The sequence below is a fragment of the Mesocricetus auratus genome, unplaced genomic scaffold, assembly GCF_017639785.1.
Source record: "Mesocricetus auratus isolate SY011 unplaced genomic scaffold, BCM_Maur_2.0 Super-Scaffold_100062, whole genome shotgun sequence".
Taxonomy (NCBI): domain Eukaryota; kingdom Metazoa; phylum Chordata; class Mammalia; order Rodentia; family Cricetidae; genus Mesocricetus; species Mesocricetus auratus.
The window spans coordinates 1513445-1532062 of record NW_024429234.1 but is presented as its reverse complement, the minus strand read 5'-3'; the positions used below and the strand labels follow the sequence as shown (position 1 = coordinate 1532062).

Here is an 18618-nt window from a genome sequence, read left to right as displayed (position 1 = left end):
AATTTTAGGCAACTCTTAGAGCTCATTTGCTCTTTCTCAGGCTTGGGAAATTCTCTCCACTGCTGGACTATCCTGAAGCAAACAGCCCAAGAAGGCTAGATGGGATAGGAACTAATTGGTTTCCCAGAGCTCGGAACCTTTCTTCTGCTCTCTTTGTAGGTTCCGGGAGCCAAGGTCAGTAGGACCGGAAGTGGAGGCGGTTGGTGGGGTTGGCGGGGCTCACAGACGCATCCCGGGCGGCGGTTTGCGAACTGCGGGTAGATTTTTCTGTAGTGCTCGGTCTCCTGTTGTCTGGCGGGGTCGTGGCTGGGCGAAATTGGACAGCGCACGGAGGTAGAAGAACTAACGTCATACGAGCAGGACTTTCGCGGCTGGGCCCATGGCCTCCTGCGCGAGCATCGACATCGAGGACGCCACGCAGCATCTGCGAGACATCCTCAAGCTGGACCGGCCCGCCGGAGGTGACCCGGGATGGAGTGGGTGGGCTTTTGGCTAAGAGGCCGACATCTGGCGTAGATCTGAACCGTCCTCGGTTCAATATGCCCCCTTTAGACCGGCTCTGGATTCTCCCGTCTGATTGCGGAGGACAGAGATTGGAGTCATGGATGATCTCTGGGCATAGCCAGAGAATGGCGCAGACCCCTGCGTGTTACCCCTCCCCATCCTGTGCCAGACCATTCTGCCTGGTTTTTAGGTATTTTGCCTTAAGATAAGGTCCCTCCTCAGAATTCACCCAATCCTTCTGGTTTCCTTGCCTTCAAACTCCAGTGTTTGGAGGACTGGCCCTGTGCCCCTTACTCGCCATGGTTCAGAGGCCTGGTGCAGTGACTGTTTAGCGAGTTTTGGAGCTAGAGTCAAGCGATACACTGAAGAGGCTCTGTTCCCTCACTGCAACTTGCATTTCCCCCTAAAATGTAGACTTCAGGCCTGATGTTCTGAAACTGACTTTCTGACAAAAGATGGACAACCCCAAATTCATGTTCTTAATAGATTGATGGCAAATCACAGACTTTATGGCTCTGACTAGATTAAGTTCCAAACATCTGCAAGCCCATATGTTTCCAATTCATCTGAGTTTTACTTGGGCTCCCAGTATCTTTTGGGACTACTCTTGCCAGGTAAGAGTTTCCAGGGCAGAAAGCCGACAAAGTTGTTGTTAATGTTGTTAGTGTGAAAGAAGATTGTTTGGGTACTGTGATGGTAATGGGGGGTGGTGGGGAGGGAGATAGAGGGCAGGTCTTCTGAGAGGAAACTGTTTAGGCTAGGCCGAATACTATAGACAGGAAACAGAATGCCAGGAAAAGTACTCAAGGTACTTACATAGTAAGCACATATTACAAAAAGGGAACTAGATGTTTGAAAGTTGCAGTGGTTGACGGGTGATAGTGATGTACATGTAGAGGCTATAATTGGGAACTGAGTCTTTTCTCTCACCTTGTTACTCCTGCTGGGGGTACCCAGGCTGCTATAGCAGGCACTGATAATACTCACCCCAATAGCTAATACACAGAAAATCCATTTGCTTCCTGAGACCAACTGAGTCTTTGCCTCATGCCTGTAGTGTGTGCTCCCTTTACTCATGAGGTGGTTTGTGCTTCTGATGCCCACCATAGAGATTTGGTAGAGCCTGACATAGTTAACTGTATAGACTAGGCCTGTTGTTTATCCTTATGGTAAATTGCTTGGAAGGGAGAGTAGCCAGCTTATCTCTGAGCAGCTAGAGTAGCTCTAGTTCTCAGGAAAGATAAGAGGGTCTTTCCCTATAACTCCGTTGTTTAGGGAGCAGCACTTGATTTGTTGTTGTTGTTGTTGACTGTTTTTTTTTTGTTGTTGTTTGTTTGATTGGTTTTTTGTTTTTTTGAGACAGGATTTCTCCATAGCTGTCCTGGAACTTGCTGTGTAGTCCAGGCTGGCCTTGAACTCATAGCGATCCACCTGTCTCTGCCTCCCAAGTGCTGGTATTAAAATCGTGTGCCACTGTGGCCAGCTGATTCTTTTTTTTCAAGTAGCTTTTTGTCTCTCTTCATTGAAGAACCTAAGACTTATCAGGCCTATGACTGTTTCATGACTGAAAACTTGGTCTTTTATTGAAGTGCCTTCCTACTAGCTAAGAGTTCAGAAAGTGGTGTCCGAATTAATGAGTTTTTGAAACTTAGCCAAAAACCAGGCATGATGACATTCACCTGTAGTCCCAGCACCTGGGAGGCAGAGGCAGGAGAATTGTCAGTAGAAAGCCACCTCAGGCTACATGTTGAGGCCCAATCTCAATTTAAAAAAGTAAATACATAAGTGATTAGAGATATAGATCAATGGTAGAGCAATTATCTAGCATGTACAAAACCCTGAGTTCCATCCCTAGCACTATCCCCCACCCCCAGAAAAAACAAAAACCCACTTAGTGTGTATGGGATGTCCAGGACTCAATCCCCAGCCCTAAGGAGGAGTGGAAGCAGCCATTGCAAACATCTAAAATACTGCCATTCCTGATTCCACACTGCCCTGCATGCCCATAGCTCTCCTCTTTGTCTAATTCCCCATGTGCTCTTCCTTCTGGGTTTACCTGCCCAAGGTGGCTTGTGTCAGGTCCCCTCTTCCCTTGAATTAGGATCCCTTCTCCACAAGCTCTACCATTGTGTTTAAGTCCTGGTATGGCAAAGAGTCTCAACTATTCTGTGTGTTGCCTTGGAAAGTCAGTTCACTGGCTACAGCTGACTATGTAAAATTTAAAACCCTTCTAGAAACAAGTGTACTAAGGTATACTTGTAATCTCAGCACTTAGGAGGCAGAAGCAAGCAACTTCAGGGCTGTCTGAACTACACCGGAAGGCCCTGTCTCACAAAGAGATGGAGCAGTGAGCCTTTGTGGCTCTCTCACAGAGAGAAAAGCTAAGCAACCTAGCCTCCTAGTAGAGGCTTTTGCAGCCCTGTTTTCCCTCTATCCTTCCCATGTTTTGTTTCTGGATTGTTTTTTGTTTTGTTTTAGACTTTTCAAAAAAATGCTTGTTTTGCCTGCATGTATGTATGTGTACTACATGTGGGCTTGGGGCCTAAGGAGATAAGAAGGTATCACATCCTTGGAATTGGAGTTACAGATAGATGTGAACCATCATGTGGGTGCTAAGAATGGAGCTTGGCTCCTCTGCAAGAGCAACAGCACAGAGCCATCTCTCCCACTTCCTTCTGTTTTGTTTTGAGACAGGATTTAATTATGTAGTCTAGGCTGGCCTGAACTTCATATCTAGCCTATATATGTGATCCTGAGTTCACTGTCTTTCTGCTTCAGCCTCCCGAGTACTGAGATTATAGCCACAACACCTAGCCATTTCCCATGTTTGTCTGTTGTGAATACAATTACTGTGATGTCCTGGTTGCCCTTATACCCTCCTTCAAGTCGAGGAGTTTGTTTTGCTGTTCTTAGCCCAGGTTTTTTTTGTTTGTTTGTTTGTTTTTGTTTGTTTGTTTTTGTTTTTTGTGCTGAAGATCAAACCAAGGCCTCACGTGGTAAACAAGCAGGCAAACATGCTACCACTGAGCTGTGCCTCTGGCCCGTCAGGTCTTTGCTGGTTTGTACCCCTCCCACAGGTAGAAGAGTCTTAAGGTCCTGCTCTATATCCATACTTATAGAATGAAGAATGAGTAAAGATCCCTCCTCCCCATGAACATAATAAGTGTTCTGAATACTTCGTGGTCTGGAGCTATAGGAAAAGCTCATGGCAGGTAAAGCAACCTTGTCACAGTGTCCTTTTCTTCCCCTAGGCTCCAATGCAGAGAGCCGGCCATCCAGTGCCTACAATGGAGACCTCAATGGGCTCCTGGTTCCGGACCCACTCAGCTCAGGTGATGGTAACTCAACAAGCAAACCTGGTGTACGGACCATGCCACCTATTAACCTGCAGGAAAAGCAGGTCATGTGAGTGCCTGAGAAATAGTAATAGTGGTAATGATATCTTTGGGGGTTTTCCGCTTAGCTAAAGGGATAAAGTTAGGGTCAAGGAGCCAGCAGTTTCTGCTTCCTCTCTTTGGGACTGTCTGGGACAAAGCACTGTACCACATTGAATTTATACTTAGAAAAGAGATGGGGACAAGAAATTAACCTCATTTGTCAGGAAGGTGAGCGAGGAGAGCTGTGTATATGGAAACACTGGACCAGACGGAACTGGGAACCTGGGATTAGACATGTGGCTCTTCATGTGGCTCTATCCTTAGAACTTTCTACTGAGCTATTTGGTGAACAAGGGATTAGGTCCATGTATCTCTTCCAGTTGCCTCTCTGGAGATGACAGCTCCACTTGCATTGGGATTTTGGCCAAGGAGGTGGAAATTGTAGCCAGCAGTGATTCTAGCATTTCCAGCAAGGCACGGGGGAGCAACAAGGTGAGTACTAGGATTTTGTGGTACACATTGAAGTAGGCTACCACACAGCAGGGGCTCCCTCCCAGACCAGCGATTAGGCACAAACCACACCCAAACACCTATTTTCAGTGTGAGATCCTTTATTAAGCAGGAAAGAAATTTTAAAGTGGCTGCTTTCTGATTCAGGCAGATAACAGCAGCAAAAGACCTGTGGGTATAATTCTTAAGAAGAGAAAAAGGAGACCTGTGTTAGAATGGGCTAGGATGTTATGGTGGTGTATTGGACACGTTAATTAGGTGAACCAATTAGGGCTTTTGATTGCTACACTTTAGAGAATGAGTCTGGCATAAAAAAGTGTCTGCGTAAGGGAATAGGCCTTGATGGCTAGCTTTAGGGATATAACCTAACAGCTTTTAGCAAGGCAGAGGAATGGGAGAGAAGTACGAGGCCTGCCATTGCCATAGAGCGGGCCAGTGCCCATCACATTTAGTGAATGGGAGCACACACAGCCTCTCTCTTCTCTCATGCATGCTTCTAGTTCCTATGGGAACAGCTTTGATAAAAAGTGTGCCTTAGAGAAACCCTGTCTCAAAAAAACAAACAAAAAAAAATAGTGTGCCTTATTTTCAGAAAACCAGTGTTAACTCCCTGTTCTCTGTGCAAGTCTGTTCTGGGGAATGTCAGTGGGTGCTAGGCTTATACCTGTGGCCTGACCTGCCCTCAGGATTATTACCTCCTCCAGCCCTCAGCTTCTTCAACCTTCTTTACTCTGAGTTCTCAGGTGAAAATCCAGCCTGTCGCCAAGTATGACTGGGAGCAAAAATACTACTATGGCAACCTGATTGCAGTGTCTAACTCCTTCTTGGCATATGCCATTAGGGGTAAGTAAGGCACAGGGGCAAAAAGCAAGTGCTCAGGCCAGGCATTGGTAGCACACACCTATAATCCTAGCACTTGGGAAGCAGAGGCAGACCAGCCTATTATACAGAGCGAGTTCTAGGACAGGCTCCAAAGCTACACAGAGATACCATATCTCAAAAAACCAAGGGGAAAAAGGAAGTGCTCTGCTAGAAGCTCCAGAAATGCAGATTTAGGGTCAGGCTACTCAGGCCACTTGGGTGATTGGGGTACAATAGAAGGTTTGTCAGGGCTGGGGGAGGCTTGTTCTGGGATGACGGCAGTGAGGTAGGCAAGGGCAGGGCTCATGTCCTGCTGCCTGGGTCGGGTGCTTGCTCAGATCCTCTACTTCTCTAATTCCAGCTGCCAACAACGGCTCAGCAATGGTACGTGTGATTAGTGTCAGCACTTCAGAGCGGACCCTGCTCAAAGGTTTCACGGGCAGTGTGGCTGATCTGGCCTTCGCACACCTCAACTCTCCACAGCTTGCCTGCCTGGATGAGGCTGGCAATCTTTTTGTGTGGCGCTTGGCTCTGGTTAAGGGAAAAATTCAGTATCCATTCCCAGGCAAAGGACTGAAGGAAGAAGTGGAGGGGGGTCTGGGGCTGCTAGGGATACTTCCACCTGTTTAAGCCTTGACTCCCTAATCAGAGAAGAGATTTTAGTCCACATCCGACAGCCAGAGGGCACACCACTGAACCACTTCCGAAGGATCATCTGGTGCCCTTTCATCCCTGAGGAAAGTGAGGACTGTTGTGAGGAAAGTAGCCCCACAGTGGCCCTGCTGCATGAAGACCGGGTGAGCACTGGGTATGGTAAGGGGGGATCAGAGCTGCCGTTTTGTGCATGTGGACTAAATGCCTCCCTGACTCCTAGGCTGAGGTATGGGACCTGGATATGCTGCGCTCCAGCCATAACTCCTGGCCTGTGGATGTCAGCCAAATCAAGCAGGGCTTCATTGTGGTAAAAGGCCATAGCACGGTAGGCCTACAACTGACTGCCTTTTCCCTCTTCCTATGCCCTTCATTAATTCTCCATCTTCATAGCTGCCCAAGGGACTTTCAGTATGTTGTCAGTGGGGATGCTCTCACTTGTACAGTTCGCTTCTAATCCAGATGTGCCCTGAGAGACTAGTTTTCTCTGTTGTGTCTGCCCACTCCATTCAGTCACACAGAAGTGTGAGTCTATTGTCGGTCAGCCCAGCTCACCACCATCGTCATTTAGGAAGGACTCATTTCTACCTCTGATCAGGAGGAAATGCAAAGCTTTTGGGGATTTTGTTTTGTTGTTGTTTTGAGACAGTTTATCTGTATAGCCCTGGCTCTCCTGGAACTTTTTGGGTTCTTTGCAGTGCTTAAGTGAAGGAGCCCTCTCTCCTGATGGGACTGTCCTGGCTACTGCAAGCCATGACGGCTTTGTCAAGTTCTGGCAAATCTACATTGAAGGTCAGGATGAACCAAGGTGAGGCAAGACCTGAAAGACCCTACTCTCTACACCCTGTCTGGAAAGTTGGACAGCTGGTTCACTTAGGCCCCTCACCTGTCTGCTTATAGGTGTCTGCATGAATGGAAGCCTCATGATGGACGGCCCCTTTCTTGCCTCTTATTCTGCGATAACCATAAGAAACAGGATCCTGAGTGAGTGAGTGGGTACACAGAGTCAGTGGTGGGCTTGTCCATGGGCTCCTAACAGGTAACCAGTCAGTGCCTTGTTTCTTTTCAGAGTCCCATTCTGGAGGTTCCTCATTACCGGCGCTGACCAGAATCGGGAATTGAAGATGTGGTGCACGGTGTCCTGGACTTGCCTGCAAACCATTCGGTAAACTAGAACTAGTGTGTTGAGGATAGGCCAGGGTATGACTTCTTTGACTTCTCAGTCTTACTTGGTCTACTTCTTGGCTTCCTAGTTTCTCCCCAGATATCTTCAGCTCAGTGAGCGTACCTCCCAGCCTCAAAGTTTGCTTGGACCTCTCCGCAGAGTATCTGATTCTTAGTGATGTGCAGCGCAAGGTAGACTGCTGTGGGAGGGGGGAGTGGCCGTGCCTACAGCCCTGGCGGCCTCGGTTCAGTTCAGAGTGTGTTGCTGGCACAGGTCCTGTATGTGATGGAGCTGCTGCAGAACCAAGACGAGGGCCGCGCTTGCTTTAGTTCCATCTCCGAGTTCCTGCTCACCCACCCCGTGCTGAGCTTTGGCATCCAGGTTGTGAGTCGCTGCCGGCTGCGGCACACTGAGGTGCTGCCTGCTGAGGAGGAGAATGACAGTCTGGGGGCTGGTGAGGTGCCCCAGGGCTGGGGTTATTTGTTGGTGTGTGGGAAGTGTTGAGGCACAGGGCAAGCCACTCAATGATCCACACTGTCCTTTCAGAGAGTTCCCATGGAGCTAGTGCCATGGAATCAGCAGCTGGTGTGCTTATCAAGCTCTTTTGTGTGCATACTAAGTGAGTGTCAGGGAGGCCCGCCATGTCCTGTCTAAGTGTCCCTATCCTACTGGCCCTGGCTCATTTGAGTATTCTGTTCTTCCCCTTTGTTGTTAGGGCACTACAGGATGTGCAGATCCGCTTCCAACCACAGCTGAACCCTGATGTGGTGGCTCCACTCCCTACCCACACTGCTCACGAGGACTTCAGTGAGTTAGGGAATAGAAGGGATGCAGGTTACACTGACATGGTTCTGAGATCTGACTCAAGTAGCTTTCCCAACAGCATTTGGAGAGTCTCGACCTGAACTAGGCTCTGAGGGGCTAGCTTCAGGTGCTCATGGGTCTCAGCCTGACCTCCGACGCATCGTGGAACTGCCTGCGCCCGCAGACTTCCTCAGTCTGAGCAGTGAGACCAAGCCTAAGTTGATGACACCTGATGCTTTCATGACGCCCACCGCTTCCCTGCAGCAGGTACTGTTGAGTGAAGAGAGGCTTGGTAATGTCCCATTAGCATCCTTAGTGCTCATTCTCTGGATCTTCCCAGATTTCTGCGTCCCCTAGCAGTAGCAGCAGCAGCAGCAGCAGTAGCAGCAGCAGTAGCAGCAGCAGCAGCAGCTCCCTAACAGCTGTGTCTGCTGTGAGTAGCTCCTCAGCCATGGACCCCTCCTTGCCCAGGTAAGGCAAAGATTATGTGAGAGTAGATAGAGTCTAGTACCAGATTATGACAAATTACAGTAGCTACTGTCTCACCTTTCTGTCAGTAGGCCACCTGAAGAGCTGACCTTGAGTCCCAAGCTGCAGCTGGATGGCAGCCTGACAATAAACAGCAGCAGCAGCCTGCAGGCAAGCCCTCGAAGCCTCCTTCCTGGCCTGCTCCCCGGCCCAGCTGACAAATTGACTCCCAAGGGACCCGGACAGGTGTGTGTGTGTGGAGGAGGGAAAGCATTGGGTAGCAGGTGGAGAAGGCTGGAGTGCTCTATTCGTGCGTACTTTTTCTGCTGACCCTGCTTGGCTTCGGGGCTTCATATTTCCCAGAGTTTCTAGAGGCTTTTCATGTTCGGGGAGCATCTCCTGAGCCTGCCGTCCCACCCCCCTTGTTGAACTGTGGCCCTGCTTTTCACTTGTGTTCCTGTTCCCTGTTAGCCTGTCTTCCTAGCACTACCATACCAGTTCCTTGTCTCTGTACTCCTTATCACTTAGGCCTCCATCCTTTCGGTTTTTCTTTTTTTCTTTTTTTCTTTTTTTTTTTTTTTGTTTTTTTTTTGTTTGTTTGTTTGTTTTTTCGAGACAGGATTTCTCTGTATTGTTTTGGAGACTGTCCTGGAACTCACTCTGTAGACCAGGCTGGCCTCGAACTCACAGAGATCTGCCTGCCTCTGCCTCTCTGCCTCTGCCTCTGGCTCTGGAACGCTGGGATTAAAGGTGTGCACCACCACCTCCCAGCTTAAGCCTCCATCTTTGGCCCTCCTCAGGTATCTGCTGCCTCTGCACTGTCCTTGGATTTGCAAGAAGTGGAGTCTCTGGGGCTACCCCAGGCTTCCTCCAGTCGCACCCGTTCTCCTGATGTAATCTCTTCAGCATCCACTGCCCTGTCCCAGGACATCCCTGAAATCGCATCTGAGGCCTTGTCCCGTGGTTTTGGCCCCTCTGTTCCCGAGGGCCTCATTGAGCCAGACAGTATGGCCTCAGCTGCTTCAGCACTACACTTACTGTCTCCTCGGCCCAGGCAAGGCCCTGAACTTGGCTCTCAGCTTGGTCTGGATGGAGGCCCTGGGGATGGGGATCGGCATAATACCCCCTCCCTACTGGAAGCAGCCTTGACCCAGGAGGTTGCAACCCCTGACAGTCAAGTCTGGCCTACAGCACCTGACATTACTCGGGAGACTTGTAGTACCTTGGCAGAAAGGTGAGACGATTAGAAGGGAGAAAGTATGCTTATGGGAGGGGCTTTAGGATAATCCACTCTTAGTCAGTGTGTTTCCTTAGCCCCAGGAATGGCCTTCAGGAAAAGCACAAAAGCCTGGCCTTCCACCGGCCACCTTACCACCTGCTGCAGCAGCACGACAGTCAGGACACCAGTGCTGAGCAAAGGTGAGCACCTTCTTGCTCTGTGCTTTTCCTCTGATAGAGGAGGGCCAGCCGATGAGCAGACACTTAGCCTGCCTCCCCTTCCACAGTGACCACGATGATGAGGTTGCCAGCCTCGCTTCTGCCTCAGGGGGCTTTGGCAGCAAAATTCCTACTCCACGGCTGCCTGCCAAGGATTGGAAGACCAAGGGATCCCCTCGGACTTCACCCAAACTCAAGAGGAAAAGCAAGAAGGATGATAGGTAGGAGGAGGGTTCTGGGACTGGGGACAGAGGTGGTCTCCAAGCTGCTTCATGTGACCTTCAATGCTCCTTGCCTATGTAGGGATTCAGCTGTGGGATCCCGGCTCACAGATCACCAGGTATGTAAAGGAGCACCTTTCTACCCATGGGGCCCACCCCACAAGGATGGGAGGGACTATAAGCTATTCCTTTTTATGGTGGATGGAGATAGAAGGACAGACATTGTAAGTTGTCAGTGTTCCTGGCAGGTGGCAGAGCCTCCTGAGGACTGGCCAGCATTAATCTGGCAGCAGCAAAGAGAGCTGGCAGAGCTATGGCACAACCAAGAAGAGCTGCTACAGCGTCTCTGTGCCCAACTTGAAGGCCTACAGAACACTGTCGCTGACCATGTGGAGCGTGCCCTGGAGACACGGCATGAGCAAGAGCGTATCCTTGGGGCAGTGGCATAGCATGGCAGTAGGGCACAGCAGCATTCTGGCCTTAGAAAATGTATAGGACCTGCTGTAGGCCTGTTCCTTAGCTCTACCACAGAGCGGCGGCTGGAACGGGCACTGGCTGAGGAGCAGCAACGGGGCGGGCAGCTGCAGGAGCAGCTGACACAGCAGCTGTCCCAGGCATTGTCTTCAGCTGTGGCTGGGCGGCTAGAGCGCAGCATAAGGGATGAAATCAAGAAGACGGTTCCTCCATGTGAGTTCTTCATGAGATTTCTTTGGGGTGGGCCATGTGGGTATAGGAAACTTTTAAACTTCCTGCTCCATCTGTCTTCCTTAGGTGTCTCCAGAAGTCTGGAGCCTGTGGCAGGTCAACTAAGCAACTCCGTGGCAACCAAACTTACAGCAGTAGAAGGCAGCATGAAAGAGAATATCTCTAAGCTACTCAAGTCCAAGGTGATACAGGGTCCAAGATGGGAAGTGTGGCTGGGCAGGCCAGATTGAACTCAGGCTTTCAACTTGACCGCTCCTTATATTCTAGAATGTGACCGATGCCATTGCCCGAGCAGCTGCAGACACTTTACAGGGACCAATGCAGGCTGCCTACCGGGAAGCCTTCCAGAGTGTGGTATTACCAGCTTTTGAAAAGAGTTGCCAGGCTATGTTCCAGCAAATCAATGACAGCTTTAGGCTGGGCACACAGGAATGTGAGTGGTGTCATAAAACCCAAAGTAGCAAGAATGGTTGTATTCTACTGCCATCCCTTTTATAATCTCTGTTGTCAAACTTTAGATTTGCAGCAGCTAGAGAGTCACATGAAGAGCCGGAAGGCACGTGAACAGGAAGCTAGGGAGCCTGTGCTGGCCCAGCTTCGGGGCTTGGTCAGCACACTGCAGAGTGCCACTGAGCAGATGGCAGCCACTGTGTCTAGCAGTGTTCGGGCCGAGGTGCAACACCAGCTGCATGTGGCTGTGGGCAGGTGTGTGTGCAGGGTTCTGGGTGAGTGGTAAGTTTAGGAAGGGCCAGAATGGGCTTCCTATCCACCTCATTGACTCACTTCCCTTTGCAGCTTGCAGGAGTCAATTTTAGCACAAGTACAACGCATTGTTAAGGGTGAAGTAAGTGTGGCACTTAAGGAGCAGCAGGCCACCGTCACTTCCAGCATCATGCAGGCCATGCGTTCAGCTGCTGGCACACCTGTTCCTTCTGCCCACCTTGACTGCCAGGCCCAACAAGCCCACATCCTGCAGTTACTGCAGCAGGGCCACCTCAATCAGGCCTTCCAGCAGGTATGACCGTGTTAGTCCCTAATCCCTGACAAAGATGTCTCCTGACAAGGTCTACATATTATATGCCTGCTTCCTCAGCAGGCTCTGGGCTGTCTGGCAGACTGGTTCTTTTTGTCTTTTCAAGCCTCTGCCCCTATTATTCCCTCATGCTAGACAAATTTTTTCCTACCTCAACCCACCTTTCCTTCCTCAGGAAAGCTTTGTAATCTCCATTTTTGAAGTAACTTTACAGTCCTCTCAAGAGTTGCTGAACATGATTTCCAAAACCTTTAGAATCCAACTTTGGTCTTCTGCCCTTAAGCCATACACCTCACATAAGCAAGCACTCCATCCTGTTGTTAGGTATAAATGAGCACGCTGCCTTGTTCTACTCCCAGGCACTGACAGCCGCTGATCTCAACCTGGTGCTGTATGTGTGCGAGACCGTGGACCCAGCCCAGGTTTTTGGGCAGCCACCCTGTCCACTATCCCAGCCTGTACTCCTTTCCCTAATCCAGCAGCTGGCATCTGACCTTGGAACTAGAAGTGACCTCAAGCTCAGGTGAGTGGGGCAGTCAGGGACCAGAAGATGAGCTAGAGGAAGGGACAGAGAACAGTTCAAAGCAGACACCCCCCCCCCCCCCCAGACTCCCATATTCTCCACCCCCCTCCCATGTGAGGTTTAGAAACTGTCTTTGTCATTATCTCTCCGGGCTTCGGTGCCACTAGGGGGCACTCCTATCTTCTGGTATTCAGCTGTGGCCCGTCCTTTCTCCCTATCTTCAGCTACTTGGAAGAGGCTGTGATGCACCTGGACCACAGTGATCCCATCACTCGAGACCACATGGGCTCTGTGATGGCCCAGGTGCGCCAGAAGCTCTTCCAGTTCCTGCAAGCTGATCCACACAACTCTCTTGGCAAAGCTGCCCGTCGTCTCAGCCTAATGCTACATGGCCTTGCGACCCCTAGCCTCCCTTAGCTGTTTAAACAGATGGCGTGACACTGAAGGCCAGTCTGCAGGCCCACGTCTGCTGTTTACCTGCCCAGGCCTCCATCTCTAGTGTTTGGAGGGAGGTAGGGGCAGGATACACTGGCAGTGGTCTACTGATTGTGGTAACCAGCAGGGTTAGGCTGGGCCCAGGGCAGGTATTGTGCCTTCTTGGGTCCTGCCATGCCTGAAGCATGACCCCAAGATTGTGATACCACTTGAGTTGAATTTTCCATGTTCCTTTTTACCTCTAATTTGGATCTTTTTGTTTTTGAAAAACATTGAGAAATTCAATTAAAGACTTTTGGAATAAAATAGATTGTGTATGGTTTTGATTTGTCTTTGCTGTGACTGTTTTCTTCTCCCTTTGGGGAAGTCTGTCTAAACCAACCCACCTTGCAGGGGTCCCCTGGCTCCCATCCTCATCTGATAAACTTATCTACTTACATCTCCCCTGTTCAGTTCTGGCAAAGCTCCTAGAGCCAGCTCAGTGTCAACATCTGTCCTCTCTAGGCAATTTTGCCCTCTGGGGTCCTTCCTAGCTCCTCTGCCAATCTAGATACTGGAGGCGGGGCTGACAGCTGGGGATGAGGCCCCTCCTCCAGCTCTCATCCAATCAGGATCCCTTCCTCTGGGGGCTGGGCCCACAGGCAGCTCTTCAAGCCTGTAGCTCCTTCACTAGGCTTGTAGCCAGGGACGATGTGCTACTGCTGCCACTGCCACTGGCACTGCTGCTGTCAGCGGCTACCCTGTGCCCTGACCCTGTTGCTGCTACTGCCACTCGGTGAGTGTGACCGTCCTGGGCCTAGGATGCAGTCCTTCTCAGAGCTCTTAGACTGGGTATAAGGTGTGGGAGCAGAGAGATTAGGGTAGAGAGCAACAGTAAGCTCTAGGAAAGTGATAGTGGCTGTAGGATGGAAAGCGTCATGCAAACAGCTCGGCTGTGGGAGAGCTTTTAAATTCTGTAGCCTGTCTTCGGACGAAGGGAGTTTGTGGCCTCTAATAGAACTCAGGCCATGGATCCCTGAGCTTAGGTTGACTGGCTTTGGTCCTCACCCTGCCTGCTGAACTTCAGCAGAGACACTTGTCTTCGGGGGAGGCAGTGGGGGGTGCCAGTTGAAGCTCATGAAAACTACAGAAAGACTGCCTTCTGCCCATGACCTCATGCTTCCAGACCCTATACCCCTGAATCCCTGCTTTGACCTAGAGTCCCAGAAACTAGAGAAGGAACCGAGTGAGCTCTGGACCCAACACCCCCTTTCTGTTCCCACATCTCACATTCATGTGCATCACAGCCCAGATCCTGTCTTGAGAGTCAAGACGAATGATCTCCAGATACCTTACGTTCCCTGGGGGCACCTCTTTGGTGCTGAGTCATTTCCCCAGAGCACTACCAGGTAAACAAGGTCCTGAAAATGGACCCTGGCTCATTCTATCAACCGTTCTCCATTCCCACCCCACTCCTAGTCTTTGTACTCCCTTTAGCTATGGCCTCTGAGGGCTCAAACCGCTGTGATTCCATATACCAAGGCTTTGCTGAGTGTCTCATCCGCCTGGGGGACAGTATGGGCCGTGGACAAGAGCTACAAACTGTCTGCAGGTACCAGCAGGTGGGAGGCAAATGGGAGGCACCACCTAATAATCTGTGCCTCTGGGGCAGCAAACAACCTCAGGGCCTTGAATCTCTTCGTGGTCTGCCTAACTCTCCTAACCACATTCTGTAACAGATCCTGGAATGACTTCCATGCCTGTGCCTCTCGGGTCCTGTCAGGCTGCCCGGAGGAGGCCGCTGCAGTGTGGGAGTCACTGCAGCAAGAAGCTCGCCGTGCCCCCCACCCAGATAACTTGCACATCCTCTGTGGCGCCCCTGTGAGTGTTCGGGAGATGGTTGCTGGCCCAGAGACCAACCAGGAGACACTCCGGGCCACGGCTCCTGCACTGGCTCCAGCCCCGACACCTTCATTGCTTGCTGCTGCTCTGGCACTTGCCTGCCTCCTGGGGCCTCTGGCCTAAACAGTCTGGTTGGCTAGCCAACAGCTCCCTTGCCTCCCATCACTGAATGCTGTGGCCGCTGTGTGGGATCTGCGAAGTGTGCATAATTTTCATTAAAGGTATTTATATTTGCACCAAGCTGGTTTCTTTCTCCTGGCTGTGGCCCTCTTGGCAAAGGCAGGGGCCCCATGGAAGCCGATCCCAGCACGGAATGGGCGTGGTTCAGAACCTCCACAAGGGACTCATTCATCCTTACAAACATTCATTTCATGGTGGCAGCGTTGAGGTTTCTTCCCATTACACTATAGATCCCAGGAGGACCTTGGGTCCCAAGAGCTCTAGTAGAGACCCAAGATCTGCTGGAATTCATGGCCCTTCTCTGCCTTCCCAACCTGACCGGGATGGTGGCAGGCGGCAGGGACCAATGGGGTCCAGAACTCACCCCTAGTGGCCAGGTGGGGTCTTTCTCAGGCTCCTTGTAGTCTCTTGATGCCTTGCCTGCACCTCCCTCTGCCAAACCCTCAGACATATGCAGATCCAGTGCTTAATCTCTCCTGAGGTCTGGACTAGTCTGTCCAAAGAGAAGACCACCCAGAAGCTCTGTCTAAGTCCACATTCAAACACCCGACAGGATCTGAAGTTACACAAGTTGAAGGCATAATGGGTGGTCTGGTTTTTTCTCTCCAGAAGCTTGTTCTTTGGGGTTTGCAGTGAGGAAACAAGATGATTCAAGCAGGTGTTTTGGGAGCAATAAAATGAAAGCAGCTTATGTGGTGTGGGCAGAGCTACTATTTGTTCTAGTGGGTAAGAGAAGGTTAACACTGTGTCTTGTCTTTTTTTTTTTTTAAGATAGGGTCTTGGACTAGCTTGGAACTCACTGTGTAGACCAGACTGGCCTCAAACTTGGAGTGATCCTCCTGCTTCTTTTTTTTTTTTTTTTTTTTTTTTTGGTTTTTCGAGACAGGGTTTCTCTGTATTGTTTTGGAGGCTGTCCTGGAACTCACTCTGTAGACCAGGCTGGCCTCGAACTCACAGAGATCCGCCTGCCTCTGCCTCCCGAGTGCTGGGATTAAAGGAGTGCGCCACCAACGCCCGGCTCCTGCTGCTTCTCTAGGTGCTGGGATTACAAGCATGTGCTGCCGTTCCTAGTCTTTTTTTTTTTTTTAAGATTTATTTATTATGAATACAACATCTTGCCTCCATGTATGTCTGCAGGCCAGAAGAGGGCACCAGATCTCATTATAGATGGTTGTGAGCTACCATGTGGTTGCTGGGAATTGAACTCAGAACCTCTAGAAGAGCAGTCAGTGCTCTTAACCTCTGAGCCATCTCTCCAGCCCCCGTTCCTAGTCTCACGGGCTTCTGTTATTCACTTCCTCTACTTTCTGGGTTGAGAAACTGATGGCTTGTGTTAAGTTCCTTCCCTTTTACCTACAAGGTCCTGCAGCTCTATCTACCCAGTCCTTGAGGATGAGAAATAGCATATGGGACTCGATAGCTCATATGAACAGCAGCCTTACAAGTGGTTCAGAAGGGCTGGGGAGCTCACTCAGTAATGTGCTTGACACTCAAGCATGAGGACCTCAGTTTGACCCCTAGGACCCATGTAAAAATCATTATGGTGCCATGTACTTGTAGCTCCAGCCTTAGGAAAGCAGAAACAAGTGGATCTCTGGGGCTTGCTGGAAAACCAGCCTAGCCTAATCTGTGATCTCCAGGCCACTATGAGAGCCTATCTAAAAAGACAAGGTAGATGGTACCTAAGGAATGACACCCAGGCTTGATTTTGGTGAAATACACAAAATACTCTGGCTCAGCACTCAGAGTAAAGGTGCTTGCCAACAAGCCATATGGTAGAAGGAGAGATCTGACTCTAATGAGTTATCCTCTGACCTCCACATAGGAACTGTTGTATGTGTACACATGTTCTTTTTGTTTTTGTTTGTTTTTTTGGTTTTTCGAGACAGGGTTTCTCTGTAATGTATTGGAGGCTGTCCTGGAACTCGCTCTGTAGACCAGGCTGGCCTCGAACTCACAGAGATCCGCCTGCCTCTGCCTCCCGAGTGCTGGGAATAAAGGCGTGCGCCACCACCGCCCGGCTGTACACATGTTCTTATACATAAAGAAATAATAAGGTGACAGGTGGCTGTGATGCAACATTTAATCTCAGCACTTGGGAGGCAGAAGCTGGTGGATCTCTGAGTTTGAGGCCTTCCTGGTCTACAGAGAAAATATCAGGTCAACTAGGGCTATACAGAGAAACCCTGTCTCAAAAACACAAACCAAGCAAATAAAGTAATAGAAATCAAAATTTGTCATAAAAAAGAAGTGGTACAAGAAAGGTGAGCAGCTGTGGAGAGATTTAGTACCCCGTAGCTCTGAATATAAGTTGAATTGAAACTGCCTCTCAATAGACACAGATCTTGTGCTTTTCCCTGTTCAGTACAACACTGGTTTGTAATTGCCCAAGTCCCAGTGAAAATTTCCAAATGTCAACTCCTTAATGGTAAGGGATAATTTTTGTGTCTCTAGTACCCAGTATAAGGATAAAGAGTACACTATGGGTGTCTGGAGAGGTGGCTCAGTGGTTAAGAACACTGGATGCTCTTCCAGAGGATTGGGGTTCAATTTCCAGCACCCACATGGCAGCTCACAACTGTGTATAACTCCAGCTCCTATGGATCCAACACTCTCACACAGACATACATGCAGGCAAAACACCAGTATACACAAAATAAAAATAAATTATAAAAAAGAAGGAGTGTGCTATGGAGTATATAGAATGGAAGAATCTGTAACTTCAACATAGTCAGCAAGACCTTGGACTGAGAATAAATCCAGTGCAGAGGGACATAGCATTTTGGGACATCTCTCTCAGCCTGGACATACAGTTGGGGTGGGGGGGCGGTGATAGGCTAGGGTGTCAGATCCTAAAAGATTTCTAGACCCAATAAATGGTCAGGAGCAGCATGCTTCTCTGAGCAGGGCTGGCTGCTCTGCCCAGCCATTGTTGGGGATTACCATCCTACAGTGACCTATTTTTACCCTGATGTTTTACTCCCTAAGTCCCTACCCTTCCATGGGAGGATGAGTGGGGAAAGAATTTGCTCTCTGGTCAGGGGCTTAAAGGCTTTATGGGTTTTATCTCAGAGCTAGAGCAGAGGGGTGGGAAGATAGCCAAGATGCTGGGTCCTGGGCACAGCTGCCTAGGCCTGAGCATTACAGTGACAGTGTTCTACAGCTGCAGATCTTCAGGCAAAGTGTAATTTGTTGTTCAGGTGTTCTGGATCCAGTTGCCATCACACCAGCACACTTCAATGCCAGGCCTGTGCTTTGTCCTAGAGCCCAAACCATGGTGCACCTGAATATTTGAATAAATATTTATTTGCCAAATATCTGTCAAATGAAAGTGTATAGATTTCTGGGTGTCATCAACCTTGGAGAATATATATACATATATATACTTTCTGTGAGGTTGGGATTATGATTTCTTTCAGACAGGGTTTCTCTGTGTAGCCCTGGCTGTCCTGGAACTCCCCCTTTGGAGACCTAGCTGGCCTCAAACTCAGAGATGGGCCTGCCTCTGCCTAGTGCTGGGATTAAAGGCGTGTAACACCACCGACTGCCTATATAGGTTTATAGTCATTAGGAGGCTAGGAAAACAGCATGTAAACTGGTTTGAGGGAGACGTCTTCCCTAAGAATTTACACACTGTGAGAAATGTCAGAACTGAGATTTGATCCCAGGTTTGGTTCCAAAGTCAATGTTTTTTGTTGTTGTTTTGTCTTATTTGGAGACAGGGTTTCTCTGTATTTTTTTTAAGATTTATTTATTTATTACATATACACCAGATTGAATTGTAGATGGTTGTCAGCCACCATGTGGTTGCTGGGAATTGAACTCAAGACCTCTGGAAGAGCAGTCAGTGCTCTTAACCTCTG

General features: G+C 49.6%; 2 protein-coding genes across 10 annotated transcripts; both read left to right on the top strand.

Moving 5' to 3' along the window:
• The first annotated feature begins 185 nt into the window (after positions 1-185).
• Positions 186-13000, top strand: Edc4 (enhancer of mRNA decapping 4). 7 transcript variants are annotated; one of them, XM_013117926.3, is made up of 29 exons: positions 186-461; positions 3756-3909; positions 4262-4373; positions 5135-5234; positions 5614-5803; positions 5902-6049; positions 6127-6231; positions 6602-6711; positions 6804-6887; positions 6973-7068; positions 7157-7259; positions 7342-7522; positions 7615-7687; positions 7784-7875; positions 7952-8139; positions 8213-8343; positions 8433-8586; positions 9141-9574; positions 9655-9759; positions 9846-9998; positions 10081-10117; positions 10235-10424; positions 10530-10685; positions 10770-10885; positions 10971-11136; positions 11222-11408; positions 11499-11718; positions 12096-12259; positions 12484-13000. In XM_013117926.3, the coding sequence occupies exons 1-29, from the start codon at positions 380-382 to the stop codon at positions 12674-12676; spliced, it is 4224 nt and encodes a 1407-aa protein (XP_012973380.1). In that variant the 5' UTR covers positions 186-379; the 3' UTR covers positions 12677-13000. The 7 variants fall into 7 exon arrangements, with proteins under 7 accessions (XP_012973380.1, XP_012973379.1, XP_012973377.1 ...); XM_013117925.3 differs by having other exon boundaries at positions 8430-8586; XM_013117923.3 differs by having other exon boundaries at positions 7940-8139.
• A 118-nt stretch (positions 13001-13118) lies between these two features.
• Nrn1l (neuritin 1 like) lies at positions 13119-14811 on the top strand. 3 transcript variants are annotated; one of them, XM_040736526.1, is made up of 3 exons: positions 13119-13469; positions 14216-14285; positions 14413-14811. In XM_040736526.1, the coding sequence occupies exons 1-3, from the start codon at positions 13385-13387 to the stop codon at positions 14696-14698; spliced, it is 441 nt and encodes a 146-aa protein (XP_040592460.1). In that variant the 5' UTR covers positions 13119-13384; the 3' UTR covers positions 14699-14811. The 3 variants fall into 3 exon arrangements, with proteins under 3 accessions (XP_040592460.1, XP_005076365.1, XP_012973359.1); XM_005076308.4 differs by having other exon boundaries at positions 14171-14285; XM_013117905.3 differs by having other exon boundaries at positions 14153-14285.
• Positions 14812-18618: the final 3807 nt, after the last annotated feature.

What these genes read in the sequence shown, in the direction of transcription:
- Nrn1l (XM_013117905.3), top strand. Translation starts at nt 13,385, where the DNA reads ATGTGCTACTGCTGCCACTGCCACTGGCACTGCTGCTGTCAGCGGCTA. An exon ending in GTTGCTGCTACTGCCACTCG is followed by an intron (nt 13,470 to 14,152) that starts GTGAGTGTGACC and finishes CCCCACTCCTAG; the next exon opens with TCTTTGTACTCCCTTTAGCT. An exon ending in GAGCTACAAACTGTCTGCAG is followed by an intron (nt 14,286 to 14,412) that starts GTACCAGCAGGT and finishes ATTCTGTAACAG; the next exon opens with ATCCTGGAATGACTTCCATG.
- Edc4 (XM_013117922.3), top strand. Translation starts at nt 380, where the DNA reads ATGGCCTCCTGCGCGAGCATCGACATCGAGGACGCCACGCAGCATCTG. An exon ending in GACACCAGTGCTGAGCAAAG is followed by an intron (nt 9,760 to 9,845) that starts GTGAGCACCTTC and finishes CCCCTTCCACAG; the next exon opens with TGACCACGATGATGAGGTTG. An exon ending in TCAATCAGGCCTTCCAGCAG is followed by an intron (nt 11,719 to 12,095) that starts GTATGACCGTGT and finishes TTCTACTCCCAG; the next exon opens with GCACTGACAGCCGCTGATCT.